Source organism: Glandiceps talaboti, chromosome 15 (genome assembly GCF_964340395.1).
Source record: "Glandiceps talaboti chromosome 15, keGlaTala1.1, whole genome shotgun sequence".
NCBI lineage: Eukaryota > Metazoa > Hemichordata > Enteropneusta > Spengelidae > Glandiceps > Glandiceps talaboti.
Genome location: NC_135563.1, coordinates 10,791,171 through 10,804,650, shown reverse-complemented (window position 1 = coordinate 10,804,650; position 13,480 = coordinate 10,791,171). Strand labels below are relative to the sequence as shown.

The 13,480-nt window shown below is 37.1% G+C and overlaps 2 protein-coding genes across 2 annotated transcripts in view; both read right to left on the bottom strand.

The window, feature by feature from the left end:
- The window catches only part of LOC144446172 (uncharacterized), a 7,771-nt gene extending 64 nt beyond the window's left edge, over positions 1 to 7,707 (bottom strand). The window contains exons 1-7 of the mRNA XM_078135921.1: positions 7,565 to 7,707; positions 5,377 to 5,688; positions 4,468 to 4,779; positions 3,784 to 3,816; positions 2,515 to 2,991; positions 1,863 to 2,001; positions 1 to 1,388 (exon numbers count right to left, since the gene is read on the bottom strand). The exon at positions 1 to 1,388 is cut by the window's left edge and continues 64 nt beyond it. Coding sequence (XP_077992047.1) covers positions 1,172 to 1,388; positions 1,863 to 2,001; positions 2,515 to 2,991; positions 3,784 to 3,816; positions 4,468 to 4,779; positions 5,377 to 5,688; positions 7,565 to 7,640 — 1,566 coding nt within the window. The 5' untranslated portion in view covers positions 7,641 to 7,707 and the 3' untranslated portion in view covers positions 1 to 1,171. The remainder of the gene's footprint in view (positions 1,389 to 1,862; positions 2,002 to 2,514; positions 2,992 to 3,783; positions 3,817 to 4,467; positions 4,780 to 5,376; positions 5,689 to 7,564) is intronic.
- A 570-nt stretch (positions 7,708 to 8,277) lies between these two features.
- Positions 8,278 to 13,123, bottom strand: LOC144446201 (peroxisomal multifunctional enzyme type 2-like). The gene is made up of 9 exons (XM_078135954.1): positions 13,103 to 13,123; positions 11,851 to 11,929; positions 11,150 to 11,316; positions 10,519 to 10,645; positions 10,189 to 10,295; positions 9,526 to 9,673; positions 9,033 to 9,139; positions 8,665 to 8,751; positions 8,278 to 8,371 (listed from the first exon to the last, which is right to left on the bottom strand). The coding sequence occupies exons 1-9, from the start codon at positions 13,121 to 13,123 to the stop codon at positions 8,303 to 8,305; spliced, it is 912 nt and encodes a 303-aa protein (XP_077992080.1). The 3' UTR covers positions 8,278 to 8,302.
- Between the last annotated feature and the right edge of the window lie 357 nt (positions 13,124 to 13,480).

Here is a 13,480-nt window from a genome sequence, read left to right as displayed (position 1 = left end):
GTGTTCTGTATTAAAACTCGATGGTGGTGTGTACAAGTCTGAATCAATATTGGTGTTTTGTGATCTTTCGACAGAATTGTCTTCATGGGATTGTTCTGTGTTCTTTACTCCAGTAATTCTACATAGTTCTAAGCTTACTATTATATCAAAATTAAAACATCGCCTTGACAAGAATTAACAAGCTACTATCAAAATATTATCTGAGTTCCACTTTTATAATCGAACATGGATCATTTCGTACCAGACACATTGGTGATAATTTCGTTCTCTGTCATCGCCATCTATATTTCTGCTTTTTTTTAGTTTCGAATTGTGAAATTAAACTTGCAGTGACCGAAATTGATTTCCTATGTAGGTTACACGAATGAAAGATCGTTTATTCTCTAACCGAAATAAGAAACATTGGACTAGAAATATTGATGAAACGGTATATCAGATTTGGTGGGTTGATAATTATAAAATAAAATAGGAAAATCTCATACTTTGCTTAAATCTCATGTAGGGGAATTTCAATCTACTAGTACTGCTAGAGGTCTTAAATATTTGGCACTTTGGTATAACTAATCAACGTATCCGTAAATCGTAAAACTACCAGGTATTTCAAGAAGCAAATGTATATTTTTCAATTTGCATTGTGTCATCTAATCTATAGCTGGTAACAGATGTATTTTATAGTATGTTATTAGCATCGCGTTCCTACGGCAACCGAAACATTACAATTAAAATCATAAAACCTGGAGCAAAACCTCGTCCTGGCTTGACAAAATCAGGGTGAGAGTGACTTTTTAGAAAATCGAATCGGTGAATTTTAGTCTGAGCTTCATTTCCCCTTGACCCACCCCCCTTGTAATTACTTAAGACTCCCTTAGTCACATAGATTAAAATACGTCGCAAGAGGGCGTCCTTGTCCTTCCGGAAGGATTAGAAGCGCGCCCACAACGACTGATATTACACAAGAATACATTTGTTTCTATCTGGATGATTTTTTTGTAGTTAAATTGGGCAAAAAACAATCAACGGTTGGTGATTTCTCCTACCCTAAATACAGTCTAGTATTCGACAACAATTAATTGTTCAGGGGCAATTAGCAACTCTGAGAGATAGGTTTGAGACTTTTCGTTGCTATGGTATTATGGTGGTTCAATGGTTGACACCCTAGGCGTAGTGCGAACTAATTAATATCGTGTTCCGGTGACCAAGACTTCTTCTTCTTGTGATGTTTTCTGTGCTTTTTATGTTTCTTGTGTCGTTTTTCGGCATGGTGAACGGGATCGCCGTAAGTGGGCGCTAGAGGAAGCATGTCCTTCGTCGTCTCGTCTGTGGTTGTTGTCGCGGGCTCTTTGGTTTCTTCGGGCTTGGTGCTCTCATCGGCATTCTTCTCAGGATCTCTGTATTTGAAACAAAAGTATTATACATATGATATAAAAGATAATTGTTATGATAAAAAAAAATCGCTCTCTATGTGAATGATATCGTACAAAACAGTGAAATTGTACAGTTCTTGTTCTGTGAAAGTGCCGTGGAACCTACCATGACGTGACTCCGGGCAATGAATACAAACCCCGTCAACGGTATTAATCAAACAGGGTCTAAAACAACTTTATGACGAAGCTTGTCTTTGAACAAGATAGACAATTGAAATCACGAAATCTGAAGCAATCTGAAGCAAAAAGTCGTCTGGCTCGACAAAAATCTTACCAACACAGCTACATTTTATCTCCTGGCTCAACAAAAATTTTACCAACAGAGATAGTTTTTTTTTCAGTTTTTGTGATTTTCAATGTAAATGATCACGTTGCATTGTTGGTCACATATACATATGACTTGTACTACATAAATGTATGATTAATACAGTTACTTACACTGGTACGCCACCGCCTGGGCAGCGCCATTTTGGTAGAAGAGCCAATATGACTGCAATCAGGATACAAACGCATGCAATAACCGCCACTATTATTGAAGCCTTCAACTCACTAGGAGAAGTCAACATGTACCAAGGTTCTGTGAAAACAACAATTTGAAATGGAATGCACAAGTCAATGAATGAATGAATGAATGAATGAATGAATGAATGAATGAATGAATGAATGAATGAATGAATGAATGGATGGATGGATGGATGGATGGATGGATGAATGAATTGGTGGGTAGATGAATAAATTGGTGGGTGAATGGATGGATGGATGGATGGATGGATAGATGGACGAGTGGATGAATGAATTAACTGTGAGGGCGCTGGAATTTTGATGATTATATTTTGAGTAACATATGGATGGTGTTAAATACAACATCGATATTTTTTACACTGTAGTATTAGTAGTTGCTTCAATTTCGAAATTTAAAAAAAAGTCAATTCTATTGAAAATAATTTGATCAATAATAAACTTAAAATTTACACATAGGCTGTATCTCGACAAATTGTCTTTAATAAGATTTAAATTTTTTTTAGCAATTTTACGCCGCCTAGATTTTGAAGCCCACGAGTTTGAATCAGTGCGTGGATATCATACGTACCTCGAGTGTTCGGGTTGCACACGAAGAAAGAACCCTGGACCCCGTCCCCTGTTTCATACTCAACGACTCTAACATAAATTGCGGGGTCGTTGAAAACTCTACCGTGTCTTTGGTTCAGACTGATGATAGGTGTTCTCTCAGTTCCTGTACGGACTTCAACCATATCATAAGCGTAGATGATAGTGAAGGTTCGGACCTCGTAGCTGGCAAGAACACGGAATGTATCTTCCTCAACAGTTATCGGCATATACGAGCCAATGTACCTAGTGATCCGTGATTTTGTGTTCCCGTCACTTCCGAGGATCACCTCAATAAAGTCAGTAGTTGCGTTATTTGATGGTTTGAGACGTATGATGACGTTTTCAGATGCTTGTACTTGAAAGGTGAAGACACCGGAGTAAAGTTTAGGGTTGGTAATACGATAATAGTGAAGGGTGCTGCCGTCTGTGCTGACATCACTGATTCGATCACATACACCTAGAAAGAAAACATTAAATACGAATTGACGCCAAGAATTAACAAATTTTGCGCAAAGTTTTCTTTCTTTGAGGGTATGTCAGCTGATTGAAGAGACTCTGTCTGTATAGTACCAACCCTACAGCATTTGTGACTTCGCATGTACGACTTTGAAACACATTACAGCAAAAAAATACCGTAATTTTGATTTGTAGTGTACGGAAGCTTAATGCGGACACCAGAAATAAATACAATTTTGAAGTTAGTTTCATCGGAGTATTTTTTTCATTGGTGTATTTTTTTATGGGAGTTTTTTCTTCCGAGCATTTTTTTATAGGAAAATGATGGAGAAAGTAAAAATACTTTCGTAGATAAAAAATACTCTCATGAACAAGCTTCAATCCCCCCCCCCTTGTGTCTTCATTAAGCTTCCGCAGGAGAAAATGGGAAATACGTGTATAATAAACAATCAACAAAGCTAACGCTTTTCATGATTTGAACTTTGCATATCTTATGAAATGACATGACATGTATAAATTATTATATTGTCATTAGTTCCATATTTTAAGTGTTTGAATGATGTCATTGGGATAGTCAATTATTAATATGTAATTTTGCTTTGTGAAGAAACATCACAAGATGCTCAAGGGGGGGGGGGGGGTCATGAAGATGGCGGCGTTTTACAAGAAAAAATATGACCAGCTTAGAATTTTAACAAAAGTGAAATTGGGTAATACCTATCCAGTCGTATGAATTTATAGAGGTTTGAAAAATCTAGTTTATATACTGGTAGGGCGGGTATAACTTACTTACCTGGGTCAGGAACGTCATCTTTCTCCGTTTCCACTGAAAAGAGATGAAAGTAGATGTGTTTGTATGTTTGTTATTTACAGTATAAGAACAAATGATATATCTTGGGATGTTTACAGCAATTGTGTTACAATTTAATAGGAAGTGACGTGGTACTATTTCAGTCCTTCAAAGTCAAGTTATTATAAACGTTTCAAGCTACGTCTCATTTTCAGTGCCAAGGCTATATCAGCATTGGAATAAGAGGAACCAAACAAACAATACATCCCTATCCTGTCAGAGCCATTATCTTTTACATGAACCTGGCCTGAAGAGGGTTAAAGAATAGATAGAACCACACAGACAAGAAAGAAATGGCACACTATGCACCCACAAAACTAGTGCGTTCTTAGTTCGTGTTACAATTATATTATTTACTTCGACACACACTGATGAATACTAGATTTCACTTTTCTTGTCAATTTTACCGATATTATCTAAATGTATGAAAACGTATTTTATAGATGTTAAAAAACGTGACTGTGGATGTCAAGAAAGTCATCGCCATAATTAGCTACACTGTCTGACAAAACAAAGCGAAAAAAATGAACCAAATCGAAGTTGTCATAGTCGCCAAGCAGCTGGGCCTGTTTGTGGCAATGGTAAAGTTTCTCCGTTGTAAAAGTGATCCCTATATACACTACTTACTTTTGACATTAATAGATCGAGCAGGCATTTCTTTTTTTACTCCCGCCACAGTCACTTGTGCAGTACATGTATAAGTGCCTGAATCTGATGCTTTGTTGTGCAAAAAGACAAGTCCCTGTGTATCGTCCGATGCAAACACATCAGGGACATCGTCGTCATCGAAGTCTTGGGCGCCCCCTCCTGGTGGTATTTGGTCCCCATCTTTCCTCCACACTATCTCGCACATTCTGGGGTCTAAGTTGACACAGGTACACCAAATAGCGCCACCAACCAAGTCACTTTCGTATACTTGCACGTCATTAGATTTGTCGACTGAAATGTAATACAATACAATACAATACAATGCAATACAATACAATACAATACAATGCAATACAATACAATACAATACAATACAATACAATACAATACAATACAAATACAATACAATACAATACAATACAATACAATACAATACAATGCAATGTAATGTAATACAACAAATGCAACGCAACACAACGCAATACAATACAGTACAATACAATATGATTCGATACGACACTACAATACAATATAAAACAATACACTATGCAACAACACAACACAACACAACACAACACAACACAACACAACACAACACAACACAACAAAAACTATACTATCATTTAAATGAAAAACACACAATAGACATTTTCATCTTGGTATTACAGAATTCCGACACAGCCACCTACAGGGAACACGTCTTACCGCACACAAATATATCAAAAGACAAATATGCATACATAGTCAACATGATTTTCTCTTTGCAAAGGAGAAATTCGACATTTAGTGTGAACGTTGTAGCAATAGTACAAATAGTTAATACGACAAGTGGAAATGTATCATTTACTATTTTGTACACTAAGGAGTTAGTGTCAATAATAACCATACCTTGCACAACAACAAGATCCACATTAGCTGATTCTGACACTCCGGTGTCAGAGTCCTCACTTTTACAAACCCAACGACCTGAATCCCAAGGCACAGCATCATCAAACGTTTCCCTTATAGTCTGTATAGTATCGGCTCTTTTCGAACGAGACAGCGATTCTTCGTTTCGTTTTCTTCGGACATATTTCTGTGGTTTCCAGGTCTTGTCTTCAGTAAACGTAGCAGTTTTTGTCGCTGATGACGTTGCTTCGCAAGTCAGAGTGAAGCTTTCACCGGCTTCCTTTATGACTGTGCCACTCGGGTCGACGTTCACTTTAATATAACAATTTAAACACAAAATCAACGTAAATTCAAAATCAAAATATTTTTAAGGGGGAAACACCACTCCAGGAAATTACAGTATTTTTCGTAAACTTTTGGTTCTGAAGAGTTATGATTGCACATTGTATGAATATTTGAAGCAGGCTTGACCATCGCAAAGTGGCATGATGACGGTATGGGTATGGTCACGTGACCCATATCCGGAAGTCAAATAAGAGTTCTCAATTCCCTTGCAATTTAGATATCAAATTGGAATAAATGAATTATGAATGTGAAACAAAATGAAAAAAATGGGATATCCGGATATACATTAATATGTGACCTTGAAAGCTTTCTTCAACTTGAGAGTTGCAGTAAATATCGACTAAACAAAAGTTAGTATATTGTATAAGACTGTTTTGAATTTAAACGAGTGATACATTCATTATTATACAACTCTTTTATTTATATCTTTGTCTTTTGAGAGAGAGAGAGAGAGAGAGAGAGAGAGAGAGAGAGAGAGAGAGAGAGAGAGAGAGAGAGAGAGAGAGAGGGGGAGGGGAGGGGGAGGGGGGAGCCAGCCAGCCAGACAGACAGCCAGACAGACAGACAGACAGACAGACAGAGTCAGACCAACAGACAGAGACAGACAGACATACGGAGACAGACAGGTAGTCAGTCAGGCAGGCAGACAGACAGACAGACAGACAGACAGACAGACAGACAGACAGACAGACAGACAGAGAAAGAGGGAGAGATCGAGAGATCACAGAAAATACGTACGACAAAAAATTACATCATTGTGTAGGCTCTATTTCCTGCAATCGACGAAAAGGCAACTTGATAAGATGAAAATATACGGTGAAACCATAGACCCTTCACCTCTATAATGGTGAAACTAGATGTAATTGACATTCGGCTGTATGGTTGCACAAATTATGATACCCAACTCAAGTCGATATCAACATGTTTTAAAAGTGCACAAGATACCCCGATATAAACGTAGTAAGATCATTTATTGTTTTTAATTCTGTACCACTTGCTAAGGACATTAATGAACGATCGTGTACATAAACATGATACATTCAGTCAAAAATCAATCCTTGGCATTTTTAAGAATGGTAGAGAAGTGGTCTGCGGTGACACACTATGGCAGCAAAGACAGCTGACATGTAAACCGTGATTAATTCAGCTTAGGTGACCTTATTGACAGCACCGGTTTCTGTTTTCAAGGTCTCTTACCTGAACTGTATGTAAAGAATCTGATATAAAGAATGAAAGGCGGTGATCTCTAGTAAAGACCTTTCTCTTTGTTCGTTTATTTACATTTGAAAACCCGTATCGTACACTGGAATCATAACTCATGCATCTTAACAATGCTGTCATGGCAACGAGGTGTCCCTGACCATATATACCAGTGCTTTAAAACAAGACCTTTCTGATACGCGTATGGTTGTACGACGAAGAGTAGTAAATATTTTGGTAGATTCTACAAGTTTTTGTTGTCTAAGTTAAAGACGTGGTGTTTTAAAGTACAAAACTGTCATAAGTATGTACATTGTTTTTGTAACAGACGGATATTCTTGCCTCAAGGAAAATGGGGCACTCTTCAGCCATCGGGATAGCATTAACAACACCTTACAATAATATAGTGTTTCAAACGCTGTTTGCTGTTATTTAACACTGTGACATTGTTTGGCAATGCATTTTCTTCCATACATTTACTCAATCATTAATTTTAATTTTGAAGGATATTTTACGGCAACAATTCTATCGAAGTATTTACTATTCACGACTTTGAATTCTATACACTTATTTCTTCCCTAATTATTGACAAATCGTTCGATATTTGATAGAAACCACGACTGTGGGACTAAACTAAACTTACCTGTGGATGTGACTATCTGCACACAAGCCACAACGACAACAAGCGTCAACAAACTTGTTACTGACGCCATCTTCATGGACCGTCGTTGTTTATTATGGTGTCGTCTCCTGGGCGTCGATCTTCACGACAGGGTTAGTATTCATGATCTACTTTCACCTGAGATGACCCCTTCACTGACACTGTGACAGGCACATTCTTTCTGACCTGGTGTAAACCAGCGCCCTCTCGAGGCTGTCCATACTAATGTGTAGACAATGTTACATTTTCGGTAATTTGTTTGTTACAACCGATAACGTATCAAAGTCAACAGGATTACGTAGTAAAACTTTACCGGTAGCGAATAGACCTATAATGTATCAATCACCCAACAATGTAGTAACATTTTCTAACCGATGCAAGTTTAGTGTACAGGTAGTAAAAATTACCGAAAACGTACTAATTCTGTCACCGAAAATGTGGTCAAAGTTTATTATATTCATATCAATGTTAATTACACATCAAGTTTATGAGAATATATTAAATCAGTGATCGTATGATGATGTCATATTGACGGATTTTATCGAACATTGCCGAAATTTAACGATGAAAACACTGATGGCATTAAGGTGGACTATTGAAGTTCGTCCTCTAGGTTTCTTTGTGATCATCCATTGACTACTATGATAGTTATCCCAGCAAAATTCACACTGTATCTTGACCCTTTATTATTTGTTTGACATGTTATCACGCTTTGTCGTATTACAGTTGGGATTTGACTTTCAGATCAACGTAGGCATTAGAAACCACAACCTGGCCCGTCTCTGCAACCTGTACAAGACAAACAAGAGCAAACCACCTAATATTTATTTTAAACCAAAAGATGGTAGCGGTTTGGAGTTGCTATCAACAAATGAGTTTTGGTTCCTGAAGGGACAATGTAAAGAGGGATTTGTCGCTAACTTTTTTCTGTTTATGTAAATCACAAAAACTGCTTTTTGTTCTCTTCTAATTCTTCTCTGGTTAGTTTTCTTTTCATTTTCAGTCGCCTTGACGGGTCTGAAATTTTGCACATTTAAACAAAACAGTCGTTTGAATTACTGAGTAATTTTTCACTGATTTACCTTGCATTGGAAATCAATCCTGTTTCCATCTTGCCACATTTCAGTCTGTATTGTCTGTCCTGGATGAACTGGTCCGGAAAATCTCGCCTACAAAAACAACAGCTTCCAATTTATCTACACTTTTCACGAGTTCATGGCATGTTGCGGCCGTCTCGTTAACTGTATGGAATGCCACAAGCCAAAAAAATATCGTCTATTACACATGTATAAACAATATATATTATCATGATCTGACCAAAGGTATCACCTGACTTAAAGGCGAAAATAGTGTTAAAGACAACCATCTCGTAAGACTGGTGACTTCTGTAACTGAAATTTAAAGACAGCACGACCTTATAGCTCTGGTTGAATGTAAAACATTGACCTACCTGCATAGCTTTGAATCTTGTCATATTGTTATTTGCACATTGCATCATTACATGTCTTGCAGCAAAACCAAACGTACAGAGTCCCTGTAGGAGTGGCGCTTTAAAACCTTATACAATATTAAGAAAAGTATATGACAACAATTTAACGTTACACACTAAATAAAGAAAATATTCCTTGTTAGCAATATCTAATATTTCATAAAATAAAACACTACATTTGTCTCTTAATCGTGGCATGTATTATCCAGAATCAGAATCATTACTTTCATTCTTGATTAGAACCCATTTTTGAACGATGTATATGTATATTTAAAGTCATGTGATTTATCGCGGTTTATGCTGTACTCTGACGTCATAAGGATTAGACGGGTCCTTCTTTTGTTGAAGCTTAGAGAAGCCTTTACTATAGCTCTGTCAGATGAAATAGCCTGAATATAACTAAAGACGATTTTCTTGAAAGCATTTGCTGAAATAACATATGTACAACACTAACCGCCTTTTGAAGCAGATTCGGTCTCTAAATGAATATTGTTAGGGGCTTTACTTCTTCTGTCGAGTGTACTCAGCATCACTGCCTGGTCCACTGATGTCTTCTCCTGGACAACTGCATCAGGTTTTCTTGATGGGACTTTCCTCATAGGCTGTGTATTAAAAAAGCAATCATTGGTTTAGGAGTTGATGTAATAGTTCATTGTTATTTAAGTGTTTATTAGTTCAATTTTAATTAGATTTAAATAGTGTTTAGTTCAATATTACGATTCCATGATTTGCCAAACATTTGGTTAAAACATAACTCAAATTGTCCCGCTCGGTTGATAATGTTTTACCAGATTGTATAAACGGTAGTTAATATTCTCAGCTCTGAACAACTTGTCTGTATTAAATATTTCCTTGCCCATAGTGGTGGTGGTGCTGTTGGTGGTGGTGGTGGTGGTGGTGTTGGTGGTGGTGATGGTATATTTATTTCACAAAGCCACAAGCGCGAATAGGTAGTAGGGACATCACAAAATGATTTAAAGGTTGGGGTGATGTGGGTGTTTCATAAGACTAAGTTTCTTAGGTCAATGACAGGTTCAGACCTCCTCTTTAGAAGGCGTTAGGGGAGTAATCACGGCCCTCCAAACCTCTATTTTAAAATGTTTATAATGAATTTTACCTTCATATTTGTGGATGTTTTCTGTCCTCCGAAATCACCATATCCAATCAGAAATAAAGACATAGTATGAGTAGCTACCAACAGTTTGTCTTGGTTATAAACATTGACTGCAAGTTAGATGTGTATAGTTAAATACAGAGAAAAACAGAACAAATACCCCCCCCCCCAACAAATACACACAGAAACTGTTTAGTATCCCATTTCTGTTGGCAAGTAGTTATTGTCCAAGTGAGTAACACTTACTAGGCATACTCATTAATTTTCTTACGTTATATAGTCTAAAAGCGGCATTCTTTTCTGTTCGAACTTGTATTTTAGGATAAGCATTACCTTTCCCACTGAGAACTGCCCCCCTTTCGCCTTTATCCAAAACATCAACAAAGCTAATATCACTTAGAAGGCTACCAGAGGGCGATAATGGTGCATGGACTTCAACATAATGATCCGAGTGAACCACCTGGAAATAACAAGAACGATAATAATAATGGTTATTAAAAAAATAGTCAAATAAAATGAGTTACAGTCATACAATTTAGAATAAATATCAGGAATCTCTTAAATGGAAGTTATATTAAAAACTGTAAAAAAAAACAACCAAATAATTGTAAACCAAGATAACAAAAGTTATTATAACACACACACACACACACACCCACACCCACACCCCCACACACAAACCGACATCACAACACGAGATTCCTGACAAAAGATTTTGTATGGTTACCATGACAACCAAAATACTATTTCTGTGGGAGTTCATTTTTCGTCCAAGACTGAGAGATTTTGCCGATGGATTCAAGGTAAATTAATTATGTTCTGATGTGACTCTCAGTCTTAGATCATGACAACATCATTGGAGATGAAATAATGCAAATGTTTCAGAGAAGACAACATCATTGGAGATGAAATAATGCAAATGTTTCAGAGAAGGGAAACGTGCACTCAAAGACTTGTATCTTACCCTGCCATAATCAAATGGCGGTAATCCTGAAATTGTATTTTCTCCAATCACGTACATTGACCATGCATTTAAAGCTTCCAGTGTACTGTATGTAGGAATCACACAAAAATCGTCTCGTCCAGAAAACAAAAATTTCGGTGCATCCGGCTGACTCAGCGATACGCCGACTGAGATAAACAGAAACATCTGCTAAAGGTATGCAATGCTTAACTTACTTATGAGCAAGTTCGATTTTTTTAGTTGTTCTTGCAAAAAATGTTAGATAGATAATTCAATATATGAAGTTGTCGATAAAAATATGAAATGAATGAATACACACACACACACACACACACACACACACACACACACACACACACACACACACATATATATATATATATATTCAATATAAGCTTATGAAGGAAGGATATTATACACTGAGCTTACATTTCGAGCTCAAGTGCCACCAGCATACAAAATGCTGTCTGTCTGCCTGTCCGTCCGTCCATTCATCCATCCGTCTCTCCGTCTCTCCCTATCTCTCTATCCCCTAACATCTCTCTCTCTCTCTCTCTCTCTCTCTCTCTCTCTCTCTCTCTCTCTCTCTCTCTCTCTCTCTCTCTCTCTCTCTCTCTCTCTCTCTCTCTCCCCATTTATTTATATGTACAATTTTATCATAATAGATTTTTTGCTGGAATATTCATAATTACTTTAAATACCCGAAAGTGCATATGCTATAGCATCCTCCACGTCATAATGTGTTGGACCAACTTCCTGTCTGTAACCGATCACGAGCGCCTGAAAACAAAAGGGCAAATCAGAATTATCATTATTAAATTGATTCTGGGTAAATATACTGATCAACATCAACGATCTCTAATTCAAATTAATCTACAAAAGATTATTAATAGTATAGGTCCTGGATATTTCTTTATATTCATTTTACCTATCTATTATAAACGGTAGTGATTATTCTAGGTTGACTCATCCTGGTCATTTGCAGCAAGCCGAGCACTGTCACTGACTGACCCCGTGCTTTCCTGTTTGACCCCAGACTACTGAGGGGTGAATGTGTAAATGACTTGTTTACATGTTTGGAAAATGAATTGTAATTTTCATTACATAGGAACGTTGTTGATGTTGATATTAATGACAGTCGTGCATGACTGTCATGTTTGTCAGTTGTTGGTGTATTTTTCTTTGCTGTTGATTTGTTTGTATATATATATAAACATAATCAATTACGTCATTGTATGTTTATTGAGGGATAAATTTCAAAGTTACAAAACAGTTTAATCGAGTATCTTAAACATTAACACATTATACAGATTAAGTGTTTTTAATCGCCTGAAGAGTATTGATTTTTGCATAAAACTATCTTACCCGTCATTGCATATACGCAGGGTGGGCAACAATTTTTTATTATATCTGCTTGATGAGACACGTCGTTTTGTTGGAGTATGGCGGTATAAGAGGGGTTATACCTCCACATTTGCAGCAAGACGTGTCCACAGTTTATTTTTTTTCATTTTAGTGTTTATACCTAGCATTTGACACTAAGTTACACTCGAGCAAAGTCCAAAGATGTGACTTTGCTCGAGTGTAACTTTATTAGCGTCAAATGCTAGGTATTTGACCCAAATGAACATGTTTGTACCTAGAATGTATATTACCCTACATTTTTGATAAATGTATTATGTACTGTTTGGTCGTAAGGTTGATGGTGCAAAGGCTGGATGTTTCTATAGTAATTGACAGACATAAACAGTTATATCAATTGAAAAGTATGACTATCGGTCAAACTTGCAATTAGTGGTGGTGATGGTAGCTCGCTAGAGGTCACTAGCTGTAGGGGTATGATACATGTATAATACTATAACCCCGAATGCTGTGAAATGGTACGAAACACTAGTACCACTGTATACAAAATATCACATGATGTATTCATTCAATAACAATTGTGAATCTTACCGGATTTATTTTGGTAGTCATCTTGTTGACGTCATACGTGGGGGTTAACACTTCTTGATGACCGGTACAAAGGTCTGATGCGGGTGATATCAGAAGGCCCGGGGTCGATACAGTTCACTTCGCCAGTTCGTCTAGGGTGTCGAGTGGTTTGTTTAATATGTACCAGATGAGGAAGCACCATGCTAGATAATACTAAGGGACTGGATTAGCTATTATGCTATTGGGTCGAACGAAAAAAAAAATAGCGAAGCAAGTGACGGTTGAGAAATTGGTGACATTTGGTGACCAAGTACAGTGGCCACCCATCCACACATTGTACTATTTGTGTGACAGTTCGAGAATCTAAAGAAATAATTCATCACCAGAATAAGATTAGCG